The sequence below is a fragment of the Schistocerca serialis genome, chromosome 8 (genome assembly GCF_023864345.2).
Source record: "Schistocerca serialis cubense isolate TAMUIC-IGC-003099 chromosome 8, iqSchSeri2.2, whole genome shotgun sequence".
Taxonomy (NCBI): domain Eukaryota; kingdom Metazoa; phylum Arthropoda; class Insecta; order Orthoptera; family Acrididae; genus Schistocerca; species Schistocerca serialis.
The window spans coordinates 38287478-38307378 of NC_064645.1; the positions used below are offsets into that span (position 1 = coordinate 38287478).

Genomic DNA, 19901 nt, shown 5'->3' on the forward strand with positions numbered 1-19901 from the left:
TATGGACTACTCAGTTTGTATATTTTACTAATTTTTTTCACGGTTCCACACAACTTCTTCCTGTTTTCTCGATTGATCTGTGTTCAGTTTTTCAAGGCTTATCCACTGTGCCAACTTATAACTAAATCTGAGAGGGGTGCGATGGGGAGGTTCCCTTGTTAGCACGTGTGGACAGCTTTCGTGATCGCGTGGAAATTTGAGAAGATTCAATATGGACATGTGTTTGCGCCGGACCATTGTTCCCTCCCATGTAAATTGTCCGATTGACTGCTTCTTCACATTTTCCGTCTTTCTTTGGTTGAGAGAAGATCGATTATGTTGTGTGTTGAGTGCATCTAGCGGGTGAAATACGGGTGGAGGACACGTTTGCTGGTTCTCTAGACGTGAAAAACAATTATAAGGATGATTTGGAATCTGTTATGTCATCGACATCGGTATTCGCGAATGGAAATATCAGTTTCCTCTATTTTTTTCGAGTTTTCACGTAAAGTTCTTCGCAGATTGGATAAGTTTCAAGTTACTCAGTGGCTCACAATGATTTCTTAGTCAGAGGAAAATTGTGTTATCTGGATGGTAGAAGCTATACAAGCCGCCACTGTATGTTGGCTGGATTTACAAGTATTGAAAATACCAAAACGTTTCGTAGAAGTGGTGAAATCGATAAACCGAAAAGACTCCAGAGCTTTTTTAAATTGTAATTACATCCTTTATTCATCGACAAATGTGTAATGGCGGGAGGCTTTTTTTGCAGTGCGGAAACGACACCCAGCTGGTGGAAGGTGGACGTATCAAAAGTTTTTTTTTTTTTATACATCTATAATTGATAGTCGGAAATGTTATGCTCCTGCTTGAACGTAAAGGTACCGTGACTTATGTTCCGACATACGTTTGTGGGAAGTAATCAAACTACTATTCATGTAAAAACAAAAAAATTACGTATGTCTAGTCGTAGTGGAAGGACTTATTGGAAATGGTGAATTGTGATTTCAGCGCACTGAGAAGTATATCCGAATGTAAGTGGTGATAGAGGATCTCAGGGATCCACAGAAGGGACGTCATGCTAAAAGGAGGCAGGTAAAACACAGTAAGGTAGTTGTAGAAAAGATAGGTATTGTAGTTGTAAATTGTCGTAGCTGTGTTGGAAAAGAACCAGAGCTCCAAGCCCTAATAGAAAGCACTGAAGCTCAAATAGTTGTCGGTGCAGAGAGCTGGCTATAGCCGAAAATAAGTTCAGCCGGAATTTTTTCAAACGATCTAACAGTGTTCAGAAAGGATAGATTAAATAAATTTGGTGGTGGAGTATTTATTGCTGTCAGAGGTAGTTTGCCTTGCAGCGAAATTGAACTACACTCCTGGAAATTGAAATAAGAACACCGTGAATTCATTGTCCCAGGAAGGGGAAACTTTATTGACACATTCCTGGGGTCAGATACATCACATGATCACACTGACAGAACCACAGGCACATAGGCACAGGCAACAGAGCATGCACAATGTCGGCACTAGTACAGTGTATATCCACCTTTCGCAGCAATGCAGGCTGCTATTCTCCCATGGAGACGATCGTAGAGATGCTGGATGTAGTCCTGTGGAACGGCTTGCCATGCCATTTCCACCTGGCGCCTCAGTTGGACCAGCGTTCGTGCTGGACGTGCAGACCGCGTGAGACGACGCTTCATCCAGTCCCAAACATGCTCAATGGGGGACAGATCCGGAGATCTTGCTGGCCAGGGTAGTTGACTTACACCTTCTAGAGCACGTTGGGTGGCACGGGATACATGCGGACGTGCATTGTCCTGTTGGAACAGCAAGTTCCCTTGCCGGTCTAGGAATGGTAGAACGATGGGTTCGATGACGGTTTGGATGTACCGTGCACTATTCAGTGTCCCCTCGACGATCACCAGTGATGTACGGCCAGTGTAGGAGATCGCTCCCCACACCATGTGCCGGGTGTTGGCCCTGTGTGCCTCGGTCGTATGCAGTCCTGATTGTGGCGCTCACCTGCACGGCGCCAAACACGCATACGACCATCATTGGCACCAAGGCAGAAGCGACTCTCATCGCTGAAGACGACACGTCTCCATTCGTCCCTCCATTCACGCCTGTCGCGACACCACTGGAGGCGGGCTGCACGATGTTGGGGCGTGAGCGGAAGACGGCCTAACGGTGTGCGGGACCGTAGCCCAGCTTCATGGAGACGGTTGCGAATGGTCCTCGCCGATACCCCAGGAGCAACAGTGTCCCTAATTTGCTGGGAAGTGGCGGTGCGGTCCCCTACGGCACTGCGTAGGATCCTACGGTCTTGGCGTGCATCCGTGCGTCGCTGCGGTCCGGACCCAGGTCGACGGGCACGTGCACCTTCCGCCGACCACTGGCGACAACATCGATGTGCTGTGGAGACCTCACGCCCCACGTGTTGAGCAATTCGGCGGTACGTCCACCCGGCCTCCCGCATGCCCACTATATGCCCTCGCTCAAAGTCCGTCAACTGCACATACGGTTCACGTCCACGCTGTCGCGGCATGCTACCAGTGTTAAAGACTGCGATGGAGCTCCGTATGCCACGGCAAACTGGCTGACACTGACGGCGGCGGTGCACAAATGCTGCGCAGCTAGCGCTATTCGACGGCCAACACCGCGGTTCCTGGTGTGTCCGCTGTGCCGTGCGTGTGATCATTGCTTGTACAGCCCTCTCGCAGTGTCCGGATCAAGTATGGTGGGTCTGACACACCGGTGTCAATGTGTTCTTTTTTCCATTTCCAGGAGTGTAGATAGTTCGTGTGAAATAGTATGGGTAGAGGTTGTACCTAACAATCTGACTAAACTATTAATTGGATCGTTTTACCGACCCCCCGACTCAGAAGATATAGTTCCTGAACAGTTGAAAGAAAGCTTGTGTCTCATTTCAAATAAGTACCCCGCTCGTACAATTATAGTCGGTGGTGACTTTAATCTACCCTCGATATGCTGGAAAAATTATACGTTTAAAGCCGGCAGCAGGCATAAAACGTCATCCGAAATTGTACTGAATCCTTCCTCAGAAAATTATTTTGAACAATTAGTTTATGAGCTCACTCGAAGCGTAAATGGTTGCGAAAGCATACTTGATCTTTGGCAACAAATAATCCTGGACAAATAGTGAGTATTGTGACGAATACAGGGATTAGCGACCACAAGGCAGTTGCTGCTAGGCTGAATACTGTAACACCTACAACCATCAAAAAGAAACGCAAAGTATATCTATTTAAAAAAGCTGCTAAAAATGCTCTTAACGCCATTTTAAGAGACAGTCTCCACTCCTTCCGATCTGATCATGTAAGTGTAGAAAAGTTGTGGAATGTTTTCAAAGAGATAGTATCGCCAGCAATTGAGAGATATATACCACATAAATTAATAAGTGATGGTACTGATCCCCCATGGTACACAAAACGGGTCAGATCGATGTTGCAGAAGCAACGAAAAAGCATGCCAAATTTAAAAGAACGCAAAATCCCCAAGATTGGCAAAGTTTTACAGAAGTTCGAAATATGGCGCCTACTTCAATGCGGGACGCTCTTAATAAGTTCCACAACGAAATTTTGTCACGAAATCTGGCAGAAAACCCAAAGAGATTCTGGTCATACATAAAGCACGCCAGTGTCAAGACGCAATCAGTACCTTCACTGCGTGATAACAACGGTGAAGTCACTGATGACAGTTCCACTAAAGCAGAGCTATTAAACATGGTATTCCGAAACTCCTTCACCAAAGAAGACGAAGTAAATATTCCTTAATTCCAATCAAGAACAACTGCCAAGATGAGAAACATAGAAGTAGATATCCTCGGAGTAACGAAGCAGCTTAAATCACTTAATAAAGGCAAGGCCTCCGGTCCAGATTGTATACCAGTCAGGTTTCTCTCAGAGTATGCTGATAAAATAGATACATATTTAGCAGTTATATACAACCTCTCGCTCACAGAAAGATCCGTACCTAAAGACTGGAAAATTGCTCAAGTCACACCAATACCCAAAAAGGGAAGTAGGAGTAATCCGCTGAATTACAGGCCTATATCACTAACGTCGATTTGCGGTAGGTTGGTTCAAATGGCTCTGAGCACTATGGGACTCAACTGCTAAGGTCATTAGTCCTCTAGAACTTAGAACTACTTAAACCTAACTAACCTAAGGACATCACAAACATCCATGCCCGAGGCAGGATTCGAACCTGCGACCGTAGCGGTCTTGCGGTTCCAGACTGCAGCGCCTTTAACCGCACGGCCACTTCGGCCGGCTTTGCGGTAGGGATTTGGAACATATACTGTATTCGAACATTATGAAGTACCTCGAAGAAAACGATTTATTGACACACAGTCAGCACGGTTTCAGAAAATATCGTTCTTGTGACACACAACTAGGTCTTTATACTCATGAAGTAATAAGTGCTATCGACAGGGGATTGATTCCATATTTTTACATTTCCAGAAGGCTTTCGACACAGTTCCTCACAAGCGTCTTCTAACCAAACTGCGTGCCTACGGAGTATCGCCTCAGTTGTGCTACTGGATTCGTGATTTCCTGTCAGAAAGGTCACAGTTCGTAGTAATAGACGGAAAGTCATCGAGTAAAACATAAGTAATATCCGGCGTTCCCCAAGGAAGGAAGTGTTACAGGCCCTCTATTGTTCCTGATCTATATTAACGACACAGGAGACAATCTGAGAAGCCGTCTTAGATTGTTTGCAGATGATGCTGTCATTCAACGTCTTGTAAAGTCATCAGATGACCAGAACGACTTGCAAAATGATTTAGGTAAGACATCTGTATGGTGCGAAAAGTGGCAATTGACCCTGAATAAGGAAAAGTGTAAAGTTATTCACATGAGTAGTAAAAGAAATCAGCTAAATTTCGATTACGCGATAAGTCACACAAATCTAAGGGCTGTAAATTCAGCTAAATACTTAGGGATTCCAATTACAAATAACCTAAATTGGAACGATAACATAGATAATATTGTGGGTAGAGCAAACCAAAGACTGCGATTCATTGGCAGAACACTTAGAAGGTGCAACAGGTCTACCAAAGAGACTGCTTACACCACGCTTGTCCGCTCTATCCTGGAGTACTGTTGTGCGCTGTGGGATCCGCATCAGGTGGGACTGACGGATGACATCGAAAAAGTACAAAGAGGGTCAGCTCGTTTCGTATTATCGCGAAATAGGGGAGGTAGTGTCACAGACATGATACGCGAATTGGAGTGGCAGTCATAAAAACAAGACGTTTTTCGTTGCGACGGGATCTTCTCATGAAATTTCAATCGCCAGTTTTCTCCTCCGATTGCGAAAACATTCTGTTCGCACCGACCTACATAAGGAGAAATGATCATCACGATAAAATAAGTGAAATCAGGGCTCGCACAGGAAAATTTAAGTGCTCGTTTTTCCCGCGTGCCGTTCGAGAGTGGAACGGTAGAGAGACAGCTTGAAGGTGGCTCGTTGAACCCTCTGCCAGGCACTTTATTGTGAATAGCAGAGTAATCACGTAGATGTAGAGATTCATTTAATAAACAGCTGCACAATATAAGAATGCAAGTGTTCAACTGGACCTGCTGTAGTGTACAAACAAGACGGGCAATACGGCTGTAACAATAAAACCCTTCGTTGGCACCCCCAAGCGTACCCTCGCATTTTCCTTGTTGTTCTATCGATAGTGTTGTTGATTACAATACACCAACCCGCTTCAGTGATGTCTTTCCACGCGTTACGTCCGCGGGTTCGATATTCATTACCACATAGTGTCAGACGCCTGTCCTTCATAACACTCGTTTGAGAGAATCCCGGCAGGATGCAGCACCTTCCAGAAGCGCTCATTCGAAAGCTTTGTCAGACAATTTCCTAGGACTGAGGAGAATCGAGACATATAGTCGGTGTGAGTGTGGGCATACCGTAATTTTTTCGGGCGCTGTATGGATGTAAGAGATAACTGCACTGTTTGTGTGTATATTGCAGTGTAATGTTACTGTGGCTTAGAAGTGGCATGACCGAAGAAAATGAGTGTGTGTTCTATCGTGAGGGGCATATAGGTTCAGTGCATCGATAACCGTGAGGGTATGAGAGAGATTTTTACGTGGAAAATTATGTCTACTATAGATACTGAGATTCATTCCAGAACCACATTCGTCAAGAGGAGACATTACCTGTACATCAATCGGCGTCAGACTATAGCAGCAATAGTAGTTATAATTGTGGTTACAGTGGTAAATATGTTCCTGGTTCCCAATATTCTTGTGAGTCTTGTATGTATTTGATGATCTGTAGACAACTTTTGCGAGGTTTAATTGTTAGTGCATTATGGCGATCTGTACAAAATAATTTTTGCCACTGGAAGTCTCGTCTTCAGAAAAAAAGGCGGACAGTGTTCCCACACTGGCAGCAGCAGCAGTTAAATGGTTAAATTCAGTGACGAACAGGCTGTGCCATTAGGATCATCAGGAAGAATACATTCGGTGTTATTCGGGCTATTTTCGTAAACAGGGCCTGTTAGGAAAAGAATTTATATGCAGGCAAGCTGAGACGTCACAAAAGCTCCTACAGAAGCGACGGTTGACTATTTCTGCAGCACTTTACGAATTCTGGGAAGGGACTGATAAGTAATGGACGGGCTGCCCCGTTACATCTCTCTCAGCACTGGAGACTCAGCTCTGCGTCATCGCGCCAGCAACGATGCCTAGGTGAACACGTATTTTAACAGGTATTTCTCAGGTGTCACGTATGAAAGGGATGCCGCCGCCTCATCCCTGTGGGACCCGAACTGACACCTGCTCGTGGTTCAGCGGCTGGCGGCCGTGTCGTCACTTTACTGGGCCGCCAGTGCATCCCGACTCCTGGCAGCATGTGCGTTCCTCTGGACAGGGGACAACGGGCTATGTATGCTTCGAGATCGATTTTTAACTGTGTTATTATGTGTGACCTGTGTTGCATGACGGTATTCCTTGCGCGATCGGAATAAAAAGAAGGTCGATCGATTTAATTACTCTACAAGACCTGCATTTTCCAAACAGCATTGAATGATGAGCAAACCGATTTTTTTATATAAATAAACAATATAACCTTGAATTTCCCTTCATGAGATCCTTCCTGTCCACCTCAGAGCCGCCAGTTTCCAGGTAAAATGGTTCAAATGGCTCTGAGCACTATGGGACTTAACATCTGCGGTCATCAGTCCCCTAGAACTTAGAACTACTTAAACCTAACTAACCTAAGGACATCACACACACTCATGCCCGAGGCAGGATTGGAACCTGCGACCGTAGCAGTCGCGCGGTTCCGCACTGAGCGCCTAGAACCGCTAGACCAACGCGGCCGACAGTTTCCAGGTAAAGGAGGACTCGAGCGGGATAGGGATGGGGTGGCGGGGGTGATGATTGATTTCCTGAAACATTCATTAGATAAATAAATAAACTATACTCCATACACTGCCCTGAATCCTCTAAACTGCTTAAATAAACAATATTCCACACATTGTCTAAATTGCTTAAACAATATTCCTTACACAGCAATCGATTTCCAGACAAATTCTTTAACTAAATAAATAAAGTATATACCATACATTGTCATAAATAACTGAACAATATTCTATATATTGTATAAAATCTTGAAACAATATTCCATACACTACAATCGAATTCCCTCCAAACGACCGATCAACTGAGTCTTTGTCCCACCAATTTCCGAGAGAGATTGTGGGAGGGCAGGGGGTTCACCAGGGAGAGGAGAGGTTAATTAATTGATCAATTTAATTAAGTAGTCAATCAAATTGATAAGGTGTACCTGAAGCAGAGAGGGGGATAGGTTTCCTGAGGGGTGAGGGGGGAATCGGAGAGGATGAGGGAACAATAGGTTCAGGACCTGTCAATGAAAAGGAATGATCCTTTAGTAGAACAACGGGTTAATGATCTGTCAGTCACAAGGAATGATCCTCTTAGCAGAACAATAGGTTAATGACCTGTCAATCAAAGGAGAACAATAGGTTAAATACCTGTCAATCAAGGGAGAACAACAGGTTTGCCTCTGAGTGCATACCTGCCCCTGATGTAGGCAACCCACACTAACTAAAATGCGCTGGTGGTGGCTTTGGTGCAGTACTCACATTAAGAGACAGGACTGTGTTTTCTAAAGTGAATATGTATATCTTTGGTCCAATGGGTACGAAAACTGGAACTTTCCTTATATCAAATTTTTCCCTCATTAATAGTATAGAATTGATTAAAAATTTAACTGTGATCGTTTTTATGGCACATCGTCATGTTGCAACAAATGTACAAATGTGAGTTACTAGTCAATCAGTTCGATACCTAAATTCTGGTGGAGTATGATAGTAAATACTGTTGGGGAGGAGACATAGACGAAATCCACAGTCCACAGAAGGACGACATGCGACGAAATACTGTAGAATAGTTGTTAATAGTCTTTTCTGAACGTGACTTATTACCAAAAGATGAACGAAAGGCTTCGAGACATTTTTGTTGAGTTAGTGCTACGACATCTATAAGAAACATCACTGGAAATTTCAGTATTTCCACAACACTGCTTCTTTAAGCGGTCACTGCAAAGAAACTCCTCGCCAGTTTCTGATTTTCCATTTTTCGAACGATAATGGATGACGCTGTTGTCGCATCTCAACAACGCCAGCACTTGTAAATGGTTAAAGTGGTGCTACTTGTAAATATTGTCTGGTAGCGGTGGCAGAGTCACAGACAGCACCACCACCGATGCTGTATGTGAGTCTATGTGATAGGTCAGTTGTGGGTAGGGATGGTGTTACATTTCAGTGCGACAAATGCGGTGTTGTTACGCCTTTGTCAGTGTGCAACACACAGGGCTAAGTGGACCTATACGTCATGTACAGGGGCCAAGCTGTTTCAGGGGTGGATTCCTTTCAGCCATAATAAGGTGGCACTGGCTTGTGCTCAGCATGTAATATTGCCATATAAGTTAAGAAAATTTCGGATTACAGCAACAGACAAATGGCATCATCTTATACGAAATCGTGGCTTCTTCTTCGCTCTTGCATGGATGGGTAACAAATAATAGAGGCCTAGATGGGGCCAAGGTTGTTTCGACTGCAATGCAGAAGTTTTAGTAGGATGCCCTTAAACATAGTACATACAGTCCTGATCTCTCCCCATGCGATTTCCACATTTTTTGCAGCCCTGAAGAGAGACATTTGCAGCCGTCGACTTGATTCGGATGAAGAGCTGCATGCCTGGATACAATCGTGGTTCCATAAGAAACCGCAAACGTTTTTCCATGATGACGTTCCTCTTGTTTCACAATAGAGTAAATGTATTCGCAATTATTGCGATTGCTATTGAAATAACAAGCAGTTTACCCACTTTTTTCGTCTGTTTCATTTTCATTTCACTGCCCCTTATACGTCTGAAGTTTCAGAAGGTGACTGCACGAAACGTACAGGACATACAGGAAACAGACCTGTATCAGAGGATAGACCGTCTTTCAGAGTTTTTAAGTCACAGTGTAGGCACTCAATACGAATACCTTTCTTAATGCAGCAAATGTCAATATGTCCGAGAAATTCATTTAAGTCACTGTTGCTGCTGCCAAGGAAGGAATGATGACAACAGCGTGCTTTGCAAATCTGTCCATTGTGTTGCGTGTCTACCGACGCAAACTACTTGGATGCAACAATACTGACTCGGATGAGTTGTCATTCGATCTTGATACGTCTGCCCCCCCCCCCCCCCGCCCCTCTCAGTGGTGCGCGCTGGTGCATAGTAAAACTCAAAACTTGTAGAGACGCTCTGTGCATTGAAATGTGTCGTTCTTCTGTATGTCTTGTAGTTTTTGGGCAGTTGTCTTTTGAAACTAAGCAGTTGCATCTCGATAACTACACTGAAGCGCCAAAGAAAGTAGTATAGGCATACGTATTCAAGTGCAGAGATATATAAACAGTCGGAATAAGACACTGCGGTTTATAAGATACAACAATTGTCTGGCGCAGTTGTTAGACTGATTATTGCTGTTAAAATGGCAAATTATCAAGGTTTAAGTGAGTCTGAACGTGGTTTTATAGTAGGCACACGAGCGATGGGACACAGCATCTGTAAGGTACCGATGAAGTGGGGATTTTCCGGTATGACCATTCCACGAGTGCGCCGTGAATATCAGGAATCCGGTAAAACATCAAATCTCCGACATCACTGCGGCCGGAAAATGATCCTGCAAGAACGGGACCAGCGACGACCGAAGAGAATCGTTCAGCGTGACAGAAGTGCAACCCTTCCTCAAATTGCGACGACCGAAGAGAATCGTTCAACGTGGCAGAAGTGCAACCCTTCCTCAAATTGCTGCAGATTTCAGAGCTGGGCCATCAACAAGTTCAAATGGCTCTGAGCACTATGGGACTTAACTTCTGAGGTCATCAGTCCCCTACAACTTAGAACTACTTACACCTAACTAACCTAAGGACACCACACACATCCATGTCCGAGGCAGGATTCGAACCTGCGACCGCAACGGTCTGGCGGTTGCAGACTGTAGCGCCTAGAACCGCACGGCTACGCCGGCCGGCCATCAACAAGTGTCGACGTGCGAACCATTCAACGAAAGATTATCGATATGGGCTTTCGATGCCGAAGACCCATTCGTGCATCCTTGATGAGTGTACGAAACAAAGCTTTGCGCCTCACCTGAGCCTATCAACACCGACATTGGACTGTTGATGACTGGAAATATGTTGCCTGGTCGGACGGGTCTCCCTTCAAATTGTATCGAGCGGAAGGACGTGTACGGACAACCTCATGAATCGATGGACCCTGCATGTCAGCAGGGGACTGTTCAAGCTGGTGAAGTCTCTGTAATGGTGTGGGGCGTGTAATATGAGACCCTTGATACGTGTAGATACGACTCTGACAGGTGGCACATACGTAAGCCTCTTGTCTGATGACCTGCACTCATTCATGTCCATCGTGCATTCCAACGAACTTGGGCATTTCCAATAGGACAATGCGACACCCTACTGCCCCAGAATTGCTACAGAGTGGCTCCGGGAACATTCTTCTGAGTTTAAACACTTTCACTGGCCACCAACTCCCCACTCCCGACATAGCATTACTGGGCGTATCTGAGATGCCTTTAACGTTCTGTTCAGAAGAGATCTCCACCCCATCGTACTCTTACGGATTTATGGACAGACCTGTAGGATTCATATTGCGGCAGTTTTGCGTGTTCGTGGAGACCCTACAGGATATTAGGCAGGTGTACCAGTTTCTTTAGCTCTTCAGCGTATGATCCGTGTAGTTCTCTTTGAACTTGTCAGTTACTAGTGTGAAACAAAGCGCCAGCATCACTGTGAAGAGCTTTATCCGTTTGCTCGGTAGTACGGTCTGTCGTCTGTTGTCACGCTCATTAAACGTGTCTCGGCGTCCTAAATCGCAGTTACGAAGTCACTGTCGACTGCCATTCCACGTCCCAGTAGCGATCAAAGTGGCTCCTGAAAGCGCTGTGCGTAATGTGCGACGGAGGCACACCCCCCGGCGCCGCCGCCGCCCGCCTACCTTGAGGCCGGCGAGCAGCAGGTGGCGCGCGTACTGCAGGCCGATGCCCGAGGCGCCGCCCGTCACCAGCGCCACGCACCCTCGCAGCTCCATCGCGGCTCAGCTCGCCGCAGCGCAGCACTGGCTGGGCGCCACGGGGCGGCCCTATAAGAGCGGCTCGCGGCGCCGATAACGCCTCCGCCGGCAGATAACGCGAAATGAAATCGCACAAAAGTACACCTGGTCACCACTCTCACTAATCCCGCAACCGGGAAACCTCAACTCTTGGCACCAGTAGAGACAACAAAAATTCGATTTTCAATATTTTGCGTAATAATTTCGAATTTAAAAATTTAAAATGCTGCCACAATCCACGCATTCAGGCATCTTATGTTAAAAGTGTACAGAAACCAGATGGCAGTTATAAGAGTCGAGGGACATGAAAGGGAAGCAGTGGTTGGGAAGGGAGTGAGACAGGGTTGTAGCCTCTCCCCGATGTTATTCAACCTGTATATTGAGCAAGCAGTGAAGGAAACAAAAGAAAAATTCGGAGTAGGAATTAAAATCCATGGAGAAGAAATTAAAACTTTGAGGTTCGCCAGTGACATTCTAATTCTGTCAGAGACAGCAAAGCACTTGGAAGAACAGTTGAACGGAATCGACAGTGTCTTGAAAGGAGGGTATAAGATGAACACACACAGTGCTAGCAGTTCTGAATGTGAAAACGCTGCCCTGTAACAGTAGAATTTAAAGTCAATGCATCTCTTATAATCGAGAATCTATTAAAAATGAAAACACAATCACGGCGATAATAAATGTCCTATTTCCACGAAAAGAGGTGCAGTCCATTTTTTCCTTTAGTTTTGTGAACAAAATCGATAAAGTTTTTACGTCTCACTGCAGGATACAATTAGCATCACATTACTTCGCGACGTCCAACGAAGTGAAAAGAAAACTACAGCGCCTCCATACAGTAGAGGTCTAGACATGTCCACTCTGCGTAATATCAGAAAAAAAAATTCCACTGTTTTTCTGCAAAAACTACAGATCACTTTAGAATCTCCTCATTATTTCGAAACCATCATCGAAGTAAAGAAAAAGCGAGAATTTAAACTCTGAAGAAAAAACATCTACGTTAATCAATTTCTTTCAGGTTGACTGAAATATTACAGAACCTGAGAGCATCTCTTCCATTCAAATCAGTGTTTATAAATAAACTGTCATCCACATGTGTATTAAAAGTACCTTAGACACATAAATTAACATTAGAGAGAATACATTGCTATTTGAACACATGTCAGAAAAAACACAATAATTTTACATTCAACAACAAGCTATATTTCAAGAGCACACAGCTGTTTTGTACACTGTGGCTAGGTACATTTTACCAGTGCAAAGCTACATCACACTGGTGTTTACAAAAAAAATCGTGCAAACCTGTCTTGTAATAGAATCTCCTATAAAATTTCACCACATCCCTCTCTCTTCCGTTACATCGATACCATAATATAGGACTAGTGGTAACAGCTATTTTTAAACAGGAGATCGTGTTGGCAATGATAAAAAGTCATGATCCCATGTGACTATACAGCCGATTTCTATTAGTTTTATGAGCAAAATCGATGAGTTTTGACAGAACTATCTGCGACCAAACTTTAACCAGCTATACCAGCCCTTGTAAAAGATCCTCCTATAAGATTTTACTACAGCTCTCTTCCAATATATCTAAAAACAAACAGTGTCCTCCTGTAGACATCGAGCACATTACATACACACATGTCACTCCACTGGAGCAAGTGACCAGTGGCCGAAGTTGCTTGCACAGACCTGCATTAAGTTTTATTGACTGTACCGGAGGACTATCATTCACAAGAAAGGGTTTCTGTATTGTTCCTTCATAAGCAATTTAATACAGTGTTTTTTCAGCTGTAACACACCCAAGCAGTGAATGACTACAGCTTTGTACACGGCCATAAACTTTGTTTTTGTATCATGACTTCAAGGCCTGAGTTAGGTGCTAAACTGGCATTAACACGTTTCAACCCATTGGCACTCACATTAAGCTGATCATCACATGGTGTAAACTGCACAGCTCCCACAAAACACAAGTTGGTAGAAATAAAACACAGAGGCGATGTTTCTCAGTGACAAACATGTGGAATAAATCACAACATATGGAACCTGGAAGATTTTACGCCATTGCAGAACATTTCCAGTAACTATCCAAAGGTAATGACCTCATCTTCCACAGTGACAGGGTAACGGATGTCTCAGTGTTCCATTTTGAAGACCATTGTTTCCTCGTTTTGCAGTCATGGACATGGTTACTGTTCTGGTGTCGGCCTTCGGTGGAAGGTCCTGTTCACTACATGCATTAGGTAGTAGAAATAAAAAGAGGAGCTGTTATCTTATTGGGGAAAAGAAAAAGTATGTGGAAGGCATCACAGGATATGGAAACAGGACACAAGAGTGCAGCATTGAAAACAATTGTCTGAAGATGAGAACCTCTACCTTTAATCCTATGCTCCACAGCGACAAGTATCAGATATCCAGTGTTCTGCAAAGGCTCTCTCAATCTCAACCAAGTGGTGTTAGCCAATCATTATTATGTGGTAATCAACAGTGTATCAGTGAATGGACAGAATGGGAAAGACACCTTTGATATGGAACGATGTACTGTAATATGCACTGCAGTAGGTGTATGATCAATTTTAGCAATTTTGCCAATTGTGCATTAATTTCAGTGCCAGCCAATGACACAGCAGATTTCTTCCTGTATCATCACCAAATCACCCCTCAACTACTTTGCAGCTATAATATACTAGATTGTGAATGCAGATAGATGACTGTGCAGTACATCCATCTGGCAATATATGCGAAAGTATACCAGACTGCGTCCTACACCGATGAAAAAAGTTCCCTATATATTTACAGTGCATCTATCATAGTGCAGAATTACGATTACAGCTGGCCATCTTTCCCTCTGTGGATGGGTGTCACAGAGAATTCACACATTCTGGAGATTAACAAATCCCTCCCACATTGTGATTGACCAATCCTCACTGCAACACGAATCTTCCCCTCTTATTGGTGTATAGTAGACGTGAGAGTGTTGTGGTGATATAACAGATGGTTAAGAAGAAATGTGTTGTTTGTACATGATGGAGCTCCAGACAGGTGGAGTTTGAAACATTCAACAGTGCTATTAGTTCTGAAGCATTATTCCACTGTCTGAAGCCAGTACCAGGAAGGTACCAGCATGAAAGAAGTGACTGTAGAGCATAAACACACACTCCTATGGTTAAACGGCTGTGTACCTAAAAATGCTATATTGTTAAAACCATATGGTATCTGAAGTATTAGTAGTGTGGAATGCCTCGCTCTTAATATTCTAATGCAGAATATATTTGTCCAACGTCAGAGATACAAGCACCCTGCCAAATGATAAAACTACTTCCTTCTACACTATTTTGTTGGGCTAGGATCGCATTGTCAGTGTACATCCATTGCTCGAGTCAACTAGAACGGAGTCAGGGGATTGCTGTTCAGTTTCTTAGGAAATTAATGGATTTTAGCCCGCATCTCGTGGTCGTGCGGTAGCGTTCTCGCTTCCCACGCCCGGGTTCCCGAGTTCGATTCCCGGCGGGGTCAGGGATTTTCTCTGCCTCGTGATGGCTGGGTGTTGTGTGCTGTCCTTAGGTTAGTTAGGTTTAAGTAGTTCTAAGTTCTAGGGGACTGATGACCATAGATGTTAAGTCCCATAGTGCTCAGAGCCATTTGAACCATTTTGAATTGATTTTATATGTCATTTTAAGACAGAAATTTACATACCCTCAATCATATTTCCTAAGTCAGTTGTGCTTATCGTTAGCAGTAGTAGTAGTATGGTTTTGGCAGAAGCGATTACGTCTCACTAGGAAACAGAGTGAGGAAAATCGGCATGAACATTTTCGATAGCTGATATATTTGGATACCACCTAGGCTCTGCTGAACGAAAATGCACACGAAAAAGCAGTAACATCTTACAGGGCAGTAAACACCACGGCCAGTACCGAAAGGAGATGTAAAAGACTTTTTGCTTTTTACATGAGCACCAGCACAGCTCAGGTAGCATTCCTCTTGCACAAACAAGTCTGGGTATGATATTAGGTAGTTTCGCTCTTTTGTGTGCTAGATGTCCATTGAAAGGAGTATTATTCTAATAAACAGTACAGAACAGCACATTAGTCGGACGGTATACTACTATGATCGACTGCACCCAGTCACGCACAACCATATATTCCACAGATGCAATGTACTTGCTCTATTTTCTGTATGTGTGTGTCTACGCAAGTGTCGTGGATGGCTACCATAAACGTCACCCTGTCCTCTCAGTAATGGATCTACCTTTGAACGCTGTTTCGGACGTACTGTATTGTGTATCATCACCTTGACACCATTCTGCATATAATGCGTGGTGGTTCCACCTGCAGGAGGTCATGGTTGGCATTAATGGAGTACGGTGCTGTATCGTACATAAGAGTAATACTCACAAAGGACTGCTTCCATCCTTCCAACGGACATCTAGCACACAAGATAGTGGAATTGGGATGATCATGTGTCATCATCGTGGATATTTAAGAGTATAAAAAGATGTGTGACAGGCGCAGCATGATGCCTGCGTTTGTTGTTATTACTGGAGAATCTAGACAATATTGTTACGAAATGTTGGTAATACAACTTGCATCGAGGATGTTATGCTCTTTAGCAGGACTCATTTAAATGTACTTAAATCTCCTTCAGAACTGTTTTACGAACATTTTTTCGCTATTTGAAGACCTGTAGCACTGTCGAAAAAAACATACAAGCGGTTCAAATCGACGCTTCGCAGTTGGTAATATCCTCGCGTAGTCTCTGTGTGCATGTGGTGTGTAGAGCTGTCAGCAGGGCGATGGTTGCTCACCGTCCATCAACAAATTATGTTGCTGGGTGTGCGCACTCTGTAGGCACGTGGAGGGGACACTCCCATCTTCCATGATGCTAAGTGCAGTCACCACACTGTTAATTAACGACAAACTTATTACTAGAATAAAAATACCCAAAATCTACAGTTTGTAGTTGTCCTGACATGGTTGTGGGGGCGTATCAGAGTTGGAAGCTGTAAAAAAAAAAAAAAAAAAAAAAAAAAAAAAAAAAAAAAAAAAAGCAGTGAAGCTCACGTGGTGAGCAATAAGGGCATATAATTATGGCCAAAAAATATCAGAGCAGCAGCAGAAATCTAATCTGTACACATGTCAACTCCCTGTTGCAGATCACTGCATGGTAGACTGGAGGTCAGATGACCATGTAGAGCTGTGCCAGACTTTGAGTTTCCATCAAGTGCATCGATACACGAGTCTGCAGACAACCTATCTGATGTGTCACAGCAATACATGGATTAGTTTCCAGACTACGACTTACCAATCTGCACCACTTGATGAGTCTCATCTAGGTACGAGGCGAGCGTTACAATACTTTGATGATCTTCCTGTACAAAATTCATGCATGCAGATCATCTGGAAGAGGGAAATTCTTAGCACTTTTTCATAGCTACTGTATAAGACACACAAGTAATCTCGTCTGAAATCAAACAAATCATGGGTATGCCAACAATATGACGATATACATATGGAAAAACAACTGTTGTTGTTGTGGTATTCAGTCCTAAGACTGGTTTGATGCAGCTCTCCATGCTAATCTATCCTGTGCAAGCTCCTTCATCTCCCAGTACCTACTGCAACCTACATCCTTCTGAATCTGCTTAGTGCATTCATCTCTTGGTCTCCCTCTACGATTTTTACCCTCCACGCTGCCCTCCAATGCTAAATTTGTGATCCCTTGATGCCTCAGGACATGTCCTACCAACCGATCCCTTCTTCTAGTCAAGTTGTGCCACAAACTTCTCTTCTCCACAGTCCTATTCAATACCTCCTCATTAGTTATATGATCTACCCATCTAACCTTCAGCATTCTTCTGTAGCACCACATTTCGAAAGCTTCTATTCTCCTCTTGTCCAAACTATTTATTGGCCATGTTTCACTTCCGTACATGGCTACACTCCATACAAATACTTTCAGAAACGACTTCCTGACACTTAAATCAATACTGGATGTTAACAAATTTCTCTTCTTCAGAAACGCTTTCCTTGCCATTGCCAGCCTACATTTTATATCCACTCTACTTCGACCATCATCAGTTATTTTGCTCCCCAAATAGCAGAACTCCTTTGCTACTTTAATTGTCTCATTTCCTAATCTAATTCACTCAGCATCACCCGACTTAATTCGACTACATTCCATTATCCTCGTTTTACTTTTGTTGATGTTCATCTTATATCCTCCTTTCAAGACACTGTCCATTCCGTTCAACTGCTCTTCCAAGTCCTTTGTGTGTCTCTGACGTAATTACAATGGCATCGGCGAACCTCAAAGTTTTTATTTCTTCTCCCTAGATTTTAATACCTGCTCCAATTTTTTCTTTTGTTTCCTTTACTGCCTGCTCAATATACAGATTGAATAACATCGGGGAGAGGCTACAACCCTGTCTCACTCCCTTCCCAACCACTGCTTCCGTTTCATGCCCCTAGACTCTTATAACTGCCATCTGGTTTCTGTACAAATTGTAAATAGCCTTTCGCTCCCTGTATTTTACCCCTGCCACCTTTAGAATTTGAAAGAGACTATTCCAGTTAACATTGTCAAAAGCTTTCTCTAAGTCTACAAATGCTAGAAACGTAGGTTTGCCTTTCCTTAATCTTTCTTCTAAGATAAGTCGTAGGGTCAGCATTGCCTCACGTGTTCCAACATTTCTACTGAATCCAAACTGATCTTCGCCGAGGTCTACCAGTTTTTCCATTCGTCTGTAAATAATTCGCGTTAGTATTTTGCAGCTGTGGCTTATTAAACTGATAGTTCGGTAATTTTCACATCTGTCAACACCTGCTTTCTTTGGGATTGGAATTATTATATTCTTCTTGAAGTCTGAGGGTATTTCGCCTCGTACATCTTGCTCACCAGATGGTAGAGTATTGTCAGGACTGGCTCTCCCAAGGCCGTCAGTAGTTCTAATGGAATGTTGTCTACTCCCGGGGCCTTGTTTCGACTTAGCTCTTTCAGTGTTCTGTCAAACTCTTCACGCAGCATCATATCTCCCATTTCATCTTCATCTACATCCTCTTCCATTTCCATAATATTGTCCTCAAGTACATCGCCTTTGTATAGACCCTCTATATACTCCTTCCACCTTTCTGCTTTCCCGTCTTTGCTTAGAACTGGGTTTCCATCTGAGCCCTTGATATTCATACTAACAACTAAAAACGTGAAAATGACAAAATGGAAAAAAATCGAGGAAAACCAGGTATGATTACCAAAAATTGATGGAAATACCAAAAATTCAGGGAAATACGACTAAATATGTAAAATCACGAAAAAAACTTGCAAAATTACGTAAATTGACTGTGAATACATGAAGTTATAGAAAAAGTACCATCAAATGGGGGCATCTGAAGTCGACTTGGTGTTCCCAGACACTCAGGACCGAGAAAAGCTAAAAAATTCTGCACTGGCTGCATTCACTTTTAACCCTCTCCCTCCACCTACGTGGGTTTTCATAAGGCACACATCAACAAAGGCGACACTATATTCAAGCAGGCAAAACATATGTATCCCAATCCATAACTGTGTTCTTACACATGCAGTCGAATATACATATCACCGATTTATGGTTGGTTCTCACAAGCACTGATATTACTTAAGTATTTACGAGAAGAATGCGAGTGTCTATCGGACTTACGCCATTCTCTAGAGTGTTCTGCGGGAGAGTTGACCTATTTTACATGTATCTACTTTAATAGGTGGCAACGGCCTTGCAGCAGTGGGTACACCGGTTCCCGTGAGATCATCGAAGCTAAGTGCTGTCGGGCGTGGTCGGCACTCGGATGGGTGACCATCCAGGCCGCCATGCGCTGTTGCCATTTTTCGGGGTGCACTCAGCCTCGTGATGGCAACTGAGGAGCTCCTCGACCGAATAGTAGCGCCTTCGGTCAAGAATACCATCATAACGACTGGGAGAGCGGTGTGCTGACCCCACGCCCCTCCTATCCGCATTCTCCACTGAGGATGACACGGCGGTCGGATGGTCCCAGTAGGCCACACGTGGCCTGAAGACGGAGTGCTAACTTTAATAGTGTGAGGGCAGTGAACTCGAGAGATGTGATGTTAGTATGAAACTGCTATACTATCCTACACATGAACAAAACTATCTTCTGCAATCTGGTCATCTGTGATCAGCAGATGTGCAGTAGCTTTTTATTCGCCTCATTGAATGTCGCAAAATACTCAGATGTGAATTTT

The 19901-nt window shown here is 43.8% G+C and overlaps 1 protein-coding gene across 1 annotated transcript in view; it reads right to left on the reverse strand.

Annotated features, from left to right (window-relative positions):
• LOC126416559 (15-hydroxyprostaglandin dehydrogenase [NAD(+)]-like) overlaps positions 1–11645 on the reverse strand; it is a 204674-nt gene extending 193029 nt beyond the window's left edge. Inside the window, exon 1 of the mRNA XM_050084304.1 lies at positions 11553–11645. Coding sequence (XP_049940261.1) covers positions 11553–11645 — 93 coding nt within the window. The remainder of the gene's footprint in view (positions 1–11552) is intronic.
• Between the last annotated feature and the right edge of the window lie 8256 nt (positions 11646–19901).